Consider the following 15,897-nt stretch of genomic DNA (forward strand, 5'->3'; position numbering starts at 1 on the left):
TTCGTGGATAAAAGCCATGCCGATAAACATCCTCTTGAGCAGCTGGCCCAAGCGGGTGTGTGTGAGAGTGAGATGAAGAGCTGTGCCGATCTGATGCGTGAGCGACTGGAAAGTCTCACAGGATACAGGCCTCATCACACACACCTCCCAGACCACAACCACGAGGGTGCCACATGCCAGCACCACTAGCCGGGAGCACTGCCTCATCTGGACAAGCCTCTCAAGCGGACACTCATAATCCACCTCTTCACAGGCACTAGTTAGTCTCGGATTGGACACATCTCATAGCCGTGCCTTATATTGTCTTTACATGCCTTAGATTGCGATAATACCCATCAAATGGCAATCATTTTATACATTCTGAAATTGTGATTGGTTTGTTTTCATCAGAAAAGCTGTATTTAATAATAAAAAATCCCATGTTTATAATACTAAACTGCTACCAGCACACCAGTATTATGGTAGCAGTTTAACATAATGAACATGGGCTTTTGTTTTGGTCTGTGGGAAAGTCTGCACACACTGTGAATCATTGACAAATGGATAGAAAACACATGTGACTGAGGTAGAGTAACTACAGATCTGGCTGGAACATCCTGCACTTGAGCCAGAAAAGCTGCAGCACAATCCACGATAAGCATGAAATACTGAGAATGACACTGTATCTATATTATTCACGGAACAACCTGTCAGCGTCATGACACAGGTGCATGCTTTCCTGACAATGTAGAGCAAATGTCAATGCATGAGGGCTAAGTCATGGGGAGGGAGTGACTGGGAGAGGGAGTACAGGTTTCTGTCTTCTCCCCCAACAGGTAGAGTTCCACCACAGAAGTGAACGTGAAATAAACCCTGGAACAAAGGGAAGATGAGACACGGAGTGTAAATGGAAGCAAATCTCTGTGCGACACACTTCTGAAACAAATCGTCGGCCTGTTACCCTCTCGTTCTTCCCCCGGTGTAAGCTTCCCGGGTGTGTGTGTGTGTGTAGGGGGGGGGGGGGGGGGGGGGCGTTGGGGGGGCATGTAACGGTAATTGCTGCCTCTACACAGCCTCCAGACTTAACACACTTTCTAATTTCTCTCATCAAAGAAACGACACGCTGAACTTTATGAAATTTTTATTCAATATATGTTCACTTTTCCTCCTTCCGATTTTGCTTTTTTTTTCTCTCTCTCCTCAATTCAGCCACCCTTTCATGATTCACCACCAAACAAAGAGAAAAAGGGAGGGGGAGGGAGAGGGAGAAAGAGAGAGAGAGCAGGAGAGAGGAAAAGAGAGAGACAGAAAAAAGAGGGAGAGGGCTCCCATGTTCTACGGGACCACTTCCTTCCTGCCTAGAAGCATTGAAGTATCTTGTTAGACCAACATCTCCATCTGCCAGAAGCGAGAAAAAAAACATTCAGGAAACAAGAAAGGGGGGGAAAAAAGAAGTTTGAAGAGATTCTACAAGCCAAGAGACCTGCTACATTTTGCTTAACTAATTACAGACATGAGCACGATAACAAAAATAGGAGAACAAAAGTTTCTCATCTCCCAGTGGACAGGGTAAATAACACCAGCGCCTGAAACCTGCTGCAGGGTGTCTCCTCACAGACACACACACACACACACACACACACACACAGACAGATAGACACACACACACAAACACACACTGCATTCAACAACCCGCTCGCTTGTTGCGCTGTTCTTTCATCCTACCCAACTCTCTCTCTCTCTCTCTCTCTCTCATGCACACACACACGCACAGCCAGGGATTTTCTTTGAATTTTTATCTTTTTTTTTTTAAACAAAACGTCCTGCCATTACATCCTCTGGGATCAGCTTATGTCTTTTGCTGAAGTCCAGTGATGGCTAAATTACTGCCTGCGCTGTGACTGACCGAAGGCATGTGTGGAAGTGCCATCGCAGCTTGTCAGAGGGCCTCGTCTTGACAGGCCTGTGGACTGGAGGCCATGTGTGATGGCATCCAAACCCCAGAATGCCTCAGTGACCTCTGGCCAGCCTTCCCTGCAGACATATTAAGCTGTCTCACAAAGGAGATTTATGATAACCATGAGAGAGAGACAAACAAGAACAAAAAAAATACTATCACATCTGTGGACCATTCCATCTAACACGCTGCTTTGCCCAATGAGATGCAGGCAAGCGAGCCTTCTGAGGTGGTGTACACACACACACACACACACACACAAGCGGTGAGCTGTGTAAGGTCAAGCAAAGAGGGGCCACTTTAGCAGAGCTCCTCGACTGACTGAAGTATTTGTGATATGAGTGAGTGAACGCTCTTCACTGTACTACACACACACACACACTCTCTCCAACACCCCTTCGGCCCTCCACCACAGTCATCCATCAGTACACACACACTCTGTGTTGTTTCTGTCCTGGAGTGCCTCCCTCTCTCTCTCTCTCTCTCTCTCTCTCTCTCTCACACACACACACACACACACACACACACACACACACAACTAGTACTGATTCCAGGGTCCAGTGTTTAAATAATTAAAATGCTTTAATTTATCTGGATTTAGCACCTTCAGACATGAGCTGACAGGAAGCAGCAGCACTAGGAGGTGGAGTAGGAGAAGGAGAGAAGGCCTATAGATGGGAAATGAGACAAAGAGAGAAGAGAGGGGGAGAGAGAGACATATGCATACATGTGCAATTCAGAAATAACATATGCATGCATGTGCAATTCACACTATACATTACAATGTCAAAGAATGATAAAGTGGGGTGTTGTTCATTCAACCGCCATGCTGTCTTGTCGCCCGCGGTTGGATATGGGGGAAAAAAACAGACTGAGAGAGTGTTTAGACATAAAAAGGATTTTTAATTGAAAATGATCTGATGCGGCGCACTGAAGGCACCGACCTGATCAGAGTACAGATATGAGCGTGTCAGAAACGCATACGGGAGTCACATTTTCTGTCGATCACTCAGTCAAGATTGTCTGAAGTGCGGACACATTTGTGGCTTAGCCAGAATACTCTATATGTCGTTAACAAAGGGCAGTGATTTAGTAAAGCCGTCAACGAGAGAGATATAGCAAGAGTTAAGTTATTATACTCTTAAAACTAAAAATGAACAAAACAAACAAAAAAGAAATATCACAAACAGAAAACATCACAACCAGATCCTCCCAAGTATAATCCACACAACTTTTCTCAACATGTAATAAATGCGGTTGGTTACACCAGCGATCCATTTGTCTAGTTAAATATGTCATGTTACAAATGCTATGGAGTCAAGCAAACTTATGGAGTGACTTCTAGTCTAGCCATATGAAACTGGGTAGCAAACCCTGACATGGCGCACGATGTAACCAGCTGATTGAGAAAAGAGAAACATTAGAGGAAGAAAGCAATGAGGAGAAAGCTGTAACTGTGAGTAGTGTATGCAGCATAGGTAGATATTGTTTACTGGATGAAGGATTGGGAACTACTGGAGCAACACTGCCACCCTCAGGCCAAAGGATGCCATTGCAGCAGTGCTCAAGGTTTGTTCTGATGAATGAAGCACACATTTGCAGAAGAGCATGATGGTCCTGTTATTGTTATTATTATTAAAGAAAACAAAAAAGGACTTCTACTTCAACAGTTAACATTCCAATGTGTTGCTCTTACACATGAACTTCAAGAAAGTGCACCAGACCTTCTCATGAAAACACACACACATCCTTGCACACACACGCGCACACACACACGCACACACACACATACACAAAAGACATCCATCCACACACACAGAAGAGAAATCGTAAAGCTATGCCTGCCAAAGGACATCAAGGAAGACAAGCAGCTTTCCACTTGCCCAGGACAGATGCTTCCCCAACCCCTTACCCTCACACACACACACACACACACACACACAGAAAGAGAGAGAGAGAGAGAGACAGAGACAGAGAGAGAGAGAAGTAGAGTAAGTAGAGAAAGAAGTAAAGAAAGAGAAGGAGAAAGGGAGAGAGAGAGAGCTACCAGATTTTTAAGCAGGGTATTCACTGGTTCCGCTTATGGGATCTACATTTAATACAGAGTTCAATATGCCATCAGCAGCAATCGCTGGCTAGAGACTGCCATCTAGTGAGCACACAGAAGTACAACATCTGAGATTACGGTAGTGCGTATATAAATTTAGCTTTGCATCATTACTTATCCTCCTATCACTATCATTATATTAGCTTTGCACTTAGATCAAGTCTTTAGGATATTTCAACAAACACATCACTTTGGAAGCTCAGACATCATTGCGATACATGGCAGAATAAACATTTTGTGATTTAACAGAACGCACTGTTTACTTTATTTAGATATTCCTACGAGAAGCTTTTAAACTATGATTTGTCTTTTATCCAATGCTCTGACATAGACCAAATGCTCTTCTTTAGTGATTTACAAAAATCAATTTGTGTGTCGTACTCAGCGAGGGTCTTTGGGGGTAAAGTGTCAGGACAATGTTTTCTGTCGAATGGGCCGAGTTGAAGGCGAAATGTTTTGGATAGTCATGGATGGGATAGGCACACGCTTGGTTATGTCTGACATGAGGTACCACAGCAATCTCTCTTGCTCTTCCATTCCCTTCGCCCCTCAAGACTCTGGAGCGCCTCAATGGTCCATCAAGGAACGCTGCAGAGCCTCCTGGATCATTGCACTTTCATCCGTAGAGTAGTCCTGTAGGGAACAAGAGATAGAGATGGAGGGAGCGGAGGAGAGACGGGGAGAGATAAGCATAGAGTGAGGAAGAGATAGAGAGTGGTAAAGAGATAGAGAGAGAGAGATAGGGAAACAAGAGAGACAAAGACAGCGAGAGCGAAAGAGAGAGAAATAGAAAAAGAGACAGACACAGAGAGAGAGAGAGAGAGAGAGAGAGAGAGAGAGAGAGAGAGAGAGAGAGAGAGAGAGAGAGAGAGAGAGAGAGGTTTAATCTGAAAGTGAAGGAAAATTGAGAGGGATAATTCCAGGCATACAATCATGCCACATGGGTTTCTTGGTGCTTTATGCCCTCAACGTTATCTTCAAGGCAGTGCTGCCTGGAAGGCACATGGGTTAGCCATGGGTTAAGGTTAGGGTTGGGGGTAGGTTTTGGATTAGGTGCCTTTAAAGGACCAGTATGTAGGAAATAATGGAAAATAAACTGTAACCATTCCAAAAATGATCACCATATGTTGTCAGAGAGTAAGGAAACACGATGAATTGAAGTAATGGCTTATTTGACAACAATACTCTAACCCGTAAAACCCTGTAAACCCCATGAAAAAAATGAGTTACGGGGCGGAAATTTTGTTTATGTTTTGAATGATTAATTCTAGAATAGCGTATTAATAATGGGCTAGCGCGTCCTCCTATTTGGGTTGCCAAATTAGCAAAGACCAACTGTCAACAGCTGTCAGTTGTAGCCATGAACGCCTACGACAGGCAGGCAAATTTCCGAAATTAAAACAAGAAACAAATTAAGTGGACATCGGAGGAGCTTCCTGAGATGGTGGCGTCTTCGTCAAACGAAGAATATCAAGACTGACGCAGAGCTGGCCATATTTCTCCACAACAGGTAGCCTAGGCTAAACTCCATCTGCATCGCTAACTTCAGCTAAATATGTTACGTTGGTTAGAGAGGTATTTTTTGTTTTCACTGTTTCCGTAATGTGTAGCTGGGTCATGGTTGGAGAAACGTTAAAGCAGCTGCAGGTCAACTAACGTTAGCTAAGTCTTCATTACATCTGGCAACCCAGAAGAGGCTCGCGTCTGGTAGTCTTGAGAACGTTCACCAGTGTTTTGATTTTGGCCTACAGAACGTTCGCTAACAATCCTACAAATCGCACCTTTAAGTCAGCGGTGGCAGCGCTGGAAGACGACATTGGGGGCATAAAACACCATTGAGCGCCACATGGTCAAGGACACGTTCACTGTTTTATCAGTAACCAAATGCAGAAAATCAGCAATGAATATAAAAGAGGAGCACGTCATTGTGACAAGAACAAAAGCGAGACAAGGTGATGAAAGGGAATAGTCACCACAAAGGTGTCATAGGAGAATGTGTGCCGGATCCTCAGATGCTGCAGGAAGTCTGCACTTCTGTAGTTGGGGTCTCCCCAGGGCATAGAGGCACAGATGGGACACACCTGCACAAGACACGACAGAGAGTGAGCGAAAAAAAGAGGGAGTAAGCAAATCAAAAAAAGGAAAGTAGAAGAAATAAGATAGAGCAAAATATGCTAGAGCATGAGTCACGCTTATTAAGGGGGGAGAGATGAAACATCTGTGACACCATGTCAACAGTGTCAGTAGCTTCAACACCACCCAGACAAGTACAGGCATACAACTACCAAACAGGAACCAAGACAGCGAGAGCAAGAGATGAAAAAGAGATGTAAAGAAAGAGAGAGAGAATGCAAGAAAGACAGAAAGAAAGAAAGAAACAAAGAAAGAAAGGAAAAAAGACAGAAAGAAAGGAGTGACAAAGTGCTGAAGCACTTCCCTTAGACAGGTAACAGACTGAAAATAAGGAAGTGGCAGCAGGGCTAGGGGTGTCATTATTCTTCAACATATCAGACAACACAGACGTGTACATAGAGAAATGAAATAACACGGAATGATCATTTGACTGTTATAACACACTCCAAAGAGACACAAGGTTAGTGTTCACGGAATATTGCACTGTTAGTGTGTGTTTTATGCCTTAAAGTTATTTTGGACTCTAGGATATCTAGAACTTCAGTTGCAAAGTTGAGTAGCCTTATCATCAAAGCGCATACTTCTGTACTTACCTAATATTAGTGCACAAGTGAATGCATGTGTACACTATTATTCGGTATTGTAAGTACAGAAGTATTAGCAGGAGGGGGTTCTAGTTAGGTTGAAGACTTTTTTTAAGTGGCTGTAGCTTCAAGTTTGAGGAGATAGGCTAATGTTGACACGCCACACGTCAACACCCGTGTGTATGTGTTTTTCCCCCTCTTAGCATGCATGCTGGATGTGACATTGGGGTTCGGGATCAGGGGCCTGTACTACGAAGGGAGCTTAACCTACCCAGACCCTACTTGGCCTCTGTTTTACAGCTAACAAGAAAAAGGTGTCTTTGAACACTACTGTAGGAGGAAAGGCACCAGAGTGTTTTACAGTAGCAGAGGAGTTGGCCATCGCAAATAATAGTGGAAGGCCGATTATGGAGGGGGTTGAGGGAGGCATTCGGTCGGATTCTGGTGCTGTGGAAATGTGCAGCCTTTATGTGCAGGGTAATATGACATTTAATTCAACAAGTTCATGTTAAAATGGTGATTTTAATTTATTAGGCCTACTGTATGTCCGATTTATTTTCAGGCATACAGTATTCTTGCTCAGATGTTCAGCATCACCGATGGAATACATGAATTGTCCACGTAAGGCCATTGCTACGACGGTCGACATTAGAGACGTCTGTCTAGATCAGCTGACAAAGATAACGAATTCCCTCGGCTGACAAGATATCTTCATAGAGAATATCGTCCGGGTATATTAGCGGATTCTGGCGGTCTCTAAAAACCCTCGCCCTGCGAAGAGAGCCCCTCATGATTTGCGCTCCAATGTCGTAGCCTATGGATCATCCAGGTACGCCGACATTGTCTCGGGAAAAATTGTTAGTGGAGGGGTGGTACTTATAAAGGTTGTGGTTGAACGGAAACCTCGGGTTAACGAAGAACATAACCTGCTCGGAGCAGGTTTGAGATGCAGCGTAAATTGCCATGGCAGCATACCTCGGTTAAAACCTATCCACCTTTCGTAGTACGGGTTAATCGGGAAGTTATGCCACACTTGATCAAGTTACTCTCGAAGTTACCCAGATAAGCCAGTAACCCCGCATCGTAGTACAGGCCCCTGGAAGTTGAATCAAGTTCAACACAACAACCACAGGAAACCACCACAAAATCAACCATCTTTGACATGGCAGAATAGGGTGCAGTTTTACAGGCTGATTTTTACACTCTGCTGTCCTGACCCATCACTGCATGGCAAATCCTATAAACAACAGTGTTCAAATGTTTCTCCTTTTCCATCCTCCAGAGAAGACTGCACAAAGAGAGAAAAGATGGACAGGTCCTCACCACTTGGCGTGGGTCTCTGGCATGATGTGCTGTGCAGTGTTCCACAAGGCCATCCTGGTCCAGGTTCGGGGAGTTGCAGTAGGGGCAGGCAAATGTGTACCGGTTCGGCACAGGACTGTCACACACACACACACACACACACACACACAATTGCTTCCTGTTAATCATCCTTGCTGTAATCTAACCACACTGAGACCAGTACTAGATTGGAAAGAGGACACAGCCCAAATATGCCTCACCTTATTACAGTAGGCTGGGTCTGGGCTGAACTCCTCACTCCTTCCTCAATGTACTCCTGGTATTTGGAGCAGGTGGAAGTGTGGCTCCGCATCTGGAACAGTGGAACCTGACACACACACAGACAGACAGACACACACACACACACACACACACAAATGTAAAGACTTACTATGGGATAAACTAGGCTTAACTACAAGTCCAACAACATATTTCCTAATAGGCCTGGGTGAATAAAACCACTTGTTATCATTATTTTTTGGCAATTTCTATCAACAAAAAATAACAAAAAAAATATATGCTTTGGCATATCAAATGGGCAATGTGTGCATATGTCTATGAAACTGCTCAATAATCAGACGCAACACAACTGTCACAACCTCTCAGTTAAGTAGAAAACAAATTAACTGTCTGACACCCACCTCTGTGCCACAGCCCTTGCATGCACCAACCGACGTGTGGATAGCTGCGTCTAGATCATTGGCTCGGGTCCAATTCTCCAGCCCCGATCGGCACACAGCACAGACGGGCTTCTGAGGTCGGAGACATTCCTGCAGACAGCCCTGGCAAAACCTGAGCGTGACAGAGGAAACTTTTGAGGATATCTCCAAATATCATGAAAGAGACAGGCAGACTAAAAGACAAATATATGGCAATAGGATAATACTGACATGTACCAATTGGTATATAAAATTGTAGTTCTCCCTCTTATCTACATCCCTTGACTTAAACTGACTCTCAACTGTCATTCCATTCCTTATGCAAGCTAGCACTTATTAATAGCCTGGGTGAACCCAGACGAACCTGTTAGCAAATTTGCTAACAGGTTCATCTGGGTTGACCCAGGCTAACTTATTATTACACCATTGTTTTGATTTCACTGTTTTGATTGTTTGATCACAAAATAGTCAGTTAAATGAATACATTTAAATGTAAACTAACAGAAGAGCTACTGAGCTAAGGTACTGGGGCTGGTAAGTATGTGCCAGGTTTGACAAAGAAACTGAAACCCTCTACAATGCAAAGGTAAAATAACGCATTAGGTTAAATCGAGAACATGTCTGGTCTAGATAAAACTATGATTGACAGGGTGGAAATTCAGTATACACCATTTCTAAGCACGCAATGTCCTCGATTGTTGTGGTATGTGATATCCTATTCCAAAGGCTGAATATGAGAACATCGCAACACTTCCTGACACTAGGTCTGGAAAGGACTATGGGACTTGTGGTACTTGACAGCATTTTAGCGCTAAGCATTGACACCAGTAAGACGATATAGAACAACATTTCCCAGAAGCCCTTAACACTGCCGTGCCACGATGTAAACAAAACTGAAAGTAAAAGCCGTAACATCTCCTTGAAGACTCACTAAATTGCATGTTCCAAAATATGACTATATAAAATCACTAATAGTCGCATCATTAAATGAACCACAGTGCATTATGTTATTTGTTTCCACTGCCTGAGTGTGAACGCACAAAGAAAAACTCGGCAAGATTTCGAGTCCATCTGCTATCTCGCATCGACAGAACTAAGCTTTGACGCGCTTGTAGATGTCGTTAATACTCACGTATGACCACACTGTGTAATAACAGGACTGTCGAAGATTTCGAGGCAAACTGGACAAACGAATTCCGTTAAATCTCTTTCTCCAGCGAGTGCATTTGTTTTTTTCTGCGCCGCACCAAGGCTCCCTAGCATCGCCATTTCTTCTCTGTGTTGTCTTCCGCTCTGAACTCCAATCCCCGAGAGTACAACGTCACAATGGAATCTAACAAGAGGAGGAGCGAAGACAAATATAACAGTCTTAAAATAGTAAAAGTAGGCTAAATAGAAAATATTGTTTCGATAGAGTAACTAGTTCTTATCACGTCTGCGAGAACTTTCCCCACACATTATTGGTTTATTCTTCATTAAACTGAATGCACGAGATGCCATGGCTGAACAGATGTTTTTTTTTATTTTTTTTTTTTAAACAATTTCAATACTTTATTTTGTACATTTTAAGAATTTTTTTAAATTTTAGTGAATTTATGAAGCAATACTTTAACAGTCTACCGGTATATGAAAATTGTTTTAGGACCATCTGCAGTGGATACTTTTAACTGAGAAAGACTGCAACTGCTGTGTTACATTCACTCAAGTTGTTGATGTTTTTTGTATGTGATGATAACACTCTTTGGCCGCAGAGAGCAATCTGAACATCTGCAGTCGGATTGCCCTAAGTGCACGTGCCAGTTGGTACTGATGAACTGTCCGAGAGGCACGCATGCGCATTACAGCGATGGGGATTTCCAGCAGAACACGAAGGTAAGGTGTTAAATGAGACTGGCGTCTAATTACTGTCAACATAATTTGGTGGGAAATTATTGTAATATTAGCAGTGTATACTAGCGTGGACATCACTGTGTTTCTCTTGAGGTCGTCTTAATGATTTTATCATCAGCGCGTTGCCTCTTCGTCGATTTAAAGTGATAGGCTAGCTTGCTAGCCTGAATTGGGCGTCTCTGTGCTTGGGGGCCGTGCCTGGGACTCGAGGATGTAACATGGCTAACGACAGCTAACTAGCTAGTTAGCGTTATCGTCACTTGTGCTGTGGCATTGAACAGCTTTGGTCGGTTTAGTTTATCGGTCTGACGTGCTACCAAATTAAAAACTAGATCCACATCAAATGACACACTGGAACCTCCTTAGTACAAGTGTGCACACCCGGGTCGTCATACATTTCTCCATACCACATATGTAGTTAGCCAGTTAGCTTTGTCGTTAGTTTGTTTTTATTGTAATTTATACCTGCGACACAAACACCATATGAGCAAGTCCATTTTATATAGATTGATTATTTAGCCGTCTTTCTCTCACGGTTCCACTGCATCCATTTTGGCTGCAGTGATTTGGCTGTCGAACGTCAGCTTGTTAGCAACACCCCCCTTTGCGTGTCTACGAGGATGAAAGCATCACCCGTGAACGGCGGTGCAGAGAGAGAAGGGCGTGTGTGCAGAAAAACCGGTTGCATTCAGACCGAGATAGCTCGCTGGCTAACGAGGTTCAACGTAACTGTTTTATACTCTCCACGACACTGACGCACACGCAAATGTCAAACGACGGGGAGTCAGCGTAGCAGAATGTTCGGCAGTCACAGAGTTGGTGTGGCAGCCATAGACGCAGTTCGAAGCACACGGCTCACATCGCTGCTTATCATGGACGTTGAGTAGCGTTGGGGTAGATATGTAGGGTGATGAATTTAAGCGCGAGGCCATGATGGTGGAGGGTGCACTCTATAATGCGGTGTGCCATTGTGTCATCACTTCAGGACGGCGGCAGCGAGCAGGTGCAGCTGTAGTGAACGGTTACTTAACGGTTCGATGGAATACAGTGAGGTGGGAGGAGAGGGATGCATGCATGCACACATCCCACACAAGGCACGTACACTGCTAGTGATGATGTGGGTGTGTTTCTCCATCCTTCACTATCTGAACTCCAGTAACACACACACACACACACATAAATGCATGCAGATGAAGGAGAGAGCATGATCATTAAGGTGACACAGGTCATTTGGAGTTTGACATGTCTATTTGGACTGTGTGTGGTTCTGACTCATTGCATACTCTCCATGTCAAGCTGGCAACGTCTTTGCATGAGTCCAGTCGCTGGCATTGCTGTCATAGAACAAAGCTCCAGTGCTTCCTGCTGATAGAAATGTAGTATATGTGTGTGTATTTGTGAACGATCCAGTTAAGTGTCATTCAGATTAGTTTGTTTTTCTTTGTTGTTGTTTTCTGTGTTGTTGTCACAGCTCCAGAGTTGTTGTCCTCCATCTGTGCAACCACCCCCTGACGTGTCCCTGTTGACCTTGAACTTGAGTGTTTGCCTTCCACCCTGAAGCCCCAAAGAGAAGTGCGTGGACGACCAGCCCTGGTTTCCCCTCCTGCTCCAGCCTGACTCTGCCCTGCTCTGTGGAACTTCTACGTTTGAAACGGTGCCCTGGCATGCCTGTTGGCAGAGGAACGGACTGCGGGCACACACTCGGCCAGAAATAAAAACGAACAAACAAACGAGTGCCACCTCAAACCGCTGCCCATTTCCCCCATGGAGGCTGCCAGGGCCATAGAGTTGGCCTCTCACAGTCTGTCTCGTGTGTGTGTGAGTTGACTACGATGCTGTTGCGTTGTTAAGAGAGACTCCACCTTACCTTCCTCTGCCCCCTCACCATCACTAGTACATCGCCCCCCCCCCCCCCCCCCCCCCCCACCCCACTTTCGTCTTCCAGTGCAGGGGGTCCCCAACATGGCCGGGGTTGCCTGAGCGTACCTTCCCAGGGAGTAGGGGGATGAGAGAGGGAGTGGCGCCGGCTACGCAGCCCACCGCCACCCATGGATGCCAAGCTGCGCGAGGACCTGTTTAGGAGGTATGTGGCGTCGCTGGAGAGGCGGCTGGAGGAGGGCGAAGGAGGAGGAGGGGGAGGGGGGGGGAACGGTGGTGGCGGCGGTGGTGGTGGCAGCAGCACCACCAATGGGAGCAGTGCAGGGAGCAGCGCCAAGGGCGACCGTCCGACAACGACCACGACAGCACACAGCAGCAGCGAGGAGGCGCTCGTCTCCACGGCGACGGCCCTGCTGGGGGCGTACCAGCCGGAGCCGGCGCAGCGGTTCCGCCTGCTGCGGTTCTACGAGGTGACGGAGAACGCACTGCGCTCGCCCCGGGGGTCCAGCCTCAGGGTTCTGGAGGCGGCCTTCGCCACACTGGAGACCGTCTGCACCAACCTGCTGCTCTTCCCCTGGAAGAAGGAGTTCCGCTGCATCAAGGTGAGGGCACCAAGCTTTCAGGAACACCTGAGTGTGGAGGCTTTTTATCTTTCTTTATGGTTTTCCTTTCAATTGAACTTTAGTTGAAGTGAAGAAAAACTTGAGTTATCTGTATAACAAAGTATATGATAACTTCAATAATTGCATTTGATCAATACTATTGAAAATATTAGATGAGCTGGAAATCAATGTGGTTTAGAATGTGTTATCTTGAGTATATGTTATGTATTGAGAAAATTCTGACATTGTAATGGTTTTTATTCAAATGCTTGACAAGTGTTTAGCTGAGACCTGTCTGCATATACTGACGTTGCTAATGTGTGTTTGCGCGTGTGTTTGTGTCTCTGTGTGTGTTGTGTGTCTGTCTGCATGTGTCTTGTGACATGATGTGGCTTGACGCGACCTTGCCTGTCCGGCGGCAGACCTTCACGGGGCCGTACGTGTACCAGCTGCAGTCGGCCATGTGCGAGTCGGACCTGCGCTCGCTGCTGCGCTCCATGGGCTACACGCGCAGCGAGCAGGACACGCACTACCAGGCACGCGAGACTCCCCCGGGCGGAGCCCTCCACCTCCGGCAGCTGGCCTTCGAGCTGCTGCTGGCCCAGGCCGAGTGCCGGCTCCTGGGGGAGGTGGTGGCGCTGGCCCGGGGGGCTGCCACCGAGCTGGAGGCCCTGGAGCTCCGGCGGGCGAGCAGGGAGGATGCGGCCGGCTGCGCCGAGGCTCTGAGGCGCCGCGATTCGCTCGCGGCCATGGACATGGCGAGGCTGTCGCTGCGGCCGGCCGACATGGAGCGCGCCGCCACGCCGCACCACCATCACCACCACCACCACCACCATCACCAGCTGCGGCGGTCCGGGCGTCCGTCCAAGTCGGTGGACGTGACGGACAGCGCGGGCCACTGGCACCCGGCCAGCAAGCCGGTGCTGCGGACCTCGCTCAGCCTGCGCAAGGAGCCGCTGTTCGTGGACGCCGAGGAGGAGGAGGCTCGCGACGAGATCCTCCGGCCCAACGCGCCGCTCTTCTCCCTGGCCTCCACGCCCTCCTACAGCCCCTCGTCGTCCTCGTCCTCCATCGCCGCCGTCGCCTCCGCCGCCGACTTCTTCCCCATCCAGTCCCCCCCGCCGCCCTCCTCCTCTGACCCCTACTCCTACCACCTGTCCTCGCTGGACGAGGTGGACCTGTACACGGAGCGCGGCGGCGCCGGCGGGATGGCCCTCGGGGGCCGCCAGACGCCCTCCTCCTCGGCGGCCTCGGCCTCGTCGTCGTCGCGGCCGCCCAGCCGGGAGCCGAGGGACGGCTGGCTGCTGAAGGCCCACAGCGGGGCCAAGTGCCAGGGCTGTGGGCTGGGCTGCTCGGTGCTGAGCTCGTGCCAGCGTTGCGACACGGTGCTCTGCTCCTCGTGCATGGCCTGCGAGCCCACGCCCTGCTGCGGCTACCAGGACTACCCCAAAGTGGCCACTGTGACGCCCCCTGCCCTGCTGCGCCAGCTTGACGGCTACCTGCCCGCCAAGGAGAAGCTGTCCGTCTACTCCAACGCGCACATGCACACACACCCCCACACACACCCTCACGCCCACGTGATCAGCCACTCACACCTGCACCCGCACCCGCACCCCCACCCGCTGTCCCACTCGCACTCACAGCTGCTGGACAAGCCCATGATGAGCGCCAAGCTGTACCCTAGCAAGCCCGTCGCCATGGTGACGACCTCTGCCCCCAGCGGCATCGGCGTGAGCGACCGTCTGAGCGTGGGCAGCTCGTCGCGCTGTGGATTCTGCAACAAGCCCGGGGCAGCGCACACGTGCGTCAACTGCTCCAAGGTGTCGTGCGACTCGTGCATGGGTCTGTACGGCGGCGACGTGTGCACGCGCAAGACGCCACACCACAGCTTCCTGCCCAACCACCAGCTCAACTTCAAGTCCAGCACCATCTCCCACCTGGTCTACCGGTAGACACACACACACACACTCACACATTCTTACACTGTCACACACACACACACACACACACACACACACAAATATGCAGGGCCAGGAATCCTGAACTTCTGTACTGTTTACCCTCTTATAGAATCTAACTCCAGAATAGTCGCCGTCCTTGTTCTGGTCCGATTCCACAGTGAAAATGTCCCTGGCCAGGACCAGACGGATCCCTGATTCAGCTGCTGTGTGGGCTTCTCTCCATTTCTCTGTCCCTCCTCTCCTCTTCTCTTCTCTTCTCTTCTCTTCTCTTCTCTTTCTTAATTTCTTTTTGCGGGAGCCGCCTCCTCATATCAGCCCTGGAATGTACTTATAGCCCATATCTCATCGGGGCCATCACACTGCCTTGTAGAAATTTAGGCTTGAAGGCATTTTTTCTTTCTTTCTTTGTTTTTTTTTTTTTCTTCTTCCACCAGGCCCTTTCCTCTCTCCATCTGCTCTCGTTTTGGCCATGTGATCTTGTAATTTGTCCCGTACCTGAATTCTTGGCCTACTTAAAAACAAGCAACTAAAGAAGAAAAACAAATAAACAGACACACAAACACACAACAGCTACAACAACAACAGACATGACTGACTTTAGCCTCGAGCGGAGCGCTCACCCAGCCGTTTGAATTTTATCCACATAGATGTTTGCAGAAGACTCTCTCTACCCCCCCCCCCATCTGGATATTCACAATGTGTGGAAGAACCTGTTCAGACTTAATCAACTGAGGAAAACAAATGAAAGAGAAGAACATTACACTGGAATCCAATAGTATATATTTTGAATCATTATTGTATAGACC

At 47.5% G+C, this 15,897-nt stretch overlaps 2 protein-coding genes across 3 annotated transcripts; one reads left to right on the plus strand and one right to left on the minus strand.

The window, feature by feature from the left end:
* Nucleotides 1-2,818: 2,818 nt before the first annotated feature.
* rnf114 (ring finger protein 114) lies at nucleotides 2,819-10,070 on the minus strand. The gene is made up of 6 exons (XM_042097773.1): nucleotides 9,893-10,070; nucleotides 8,743-8,893; nucleotides 8,323-8,429; nucleotides 8,084-8,198; nucleotides 6,017-6,124; nucleotides 2,819-4,676 (listed from the first exon to the last, which is right to left on the minus strand). The coding sequence occupies exons 1-6, from the start codon at nucleotides 10,027-10,029 to the stop codon at nucleotides 4,611-4,613; spliced, it is 684 nt and encodes a 227-aa protein (XP_041953707.1). The 5' UTR covers nucleotides 10,030-10,070; the 3' UTR covers nucleotides 2,819-4,610.
* Nucleotides 9,027-15,816, plus strand: spata2 (spermatogenesis associated 2). 2 transcript variants are annotated; one of them, XM_042097770.1, is made up of 4 exons: nucleotides 9,027-9,294; nucleotides 10,512-10,632; nucleotides 12,122-13,130; nucleotides 13,553-15,816. In XM_042097770.1, exons 3-4 carry the CDS (start codon nucleotides 12,699-12,701, stop codon nucleotides 15,080-15,082), a joined length of 1,962 nt encoding a protein of 653 aa, XP_041953704.1. In that variant the 5' UTR covers nucleotides 9,027-9,294; nucleotides 10,512-10,632; nucleotides 12,122-12,698; the 3' UTR covers nucleotides 15,083-15,816. The 2 variants fall into 2 exon arrangements, with proteins under 2 accessions (XP_041953704.1, XP_041953705.1); XM_042097771.1 differs by lacking the exons at nucleotides 9,027-9,294; nucleotides 10,512-10,632 and adding an exon at nucleotides 10,647-11,702.
* The last annotated feature ends 81 nt before the right edge of the window (nucleotides 15,817-15,897 follow it).

This window comes from Alosa sapidissima, chromosome 7 (assembly GCF_018492685.1).
Source record: "Alosa sapidissima isolate fAloSap1 chromosome 7, fAloSap1.pri, whole genome shotgun sequence".
NCBI lineage: Eukaryota > Metazoa > Chordata > Actinopteri > Clupeiformes > Clupeidae > Alosa > Alosa sapidissima.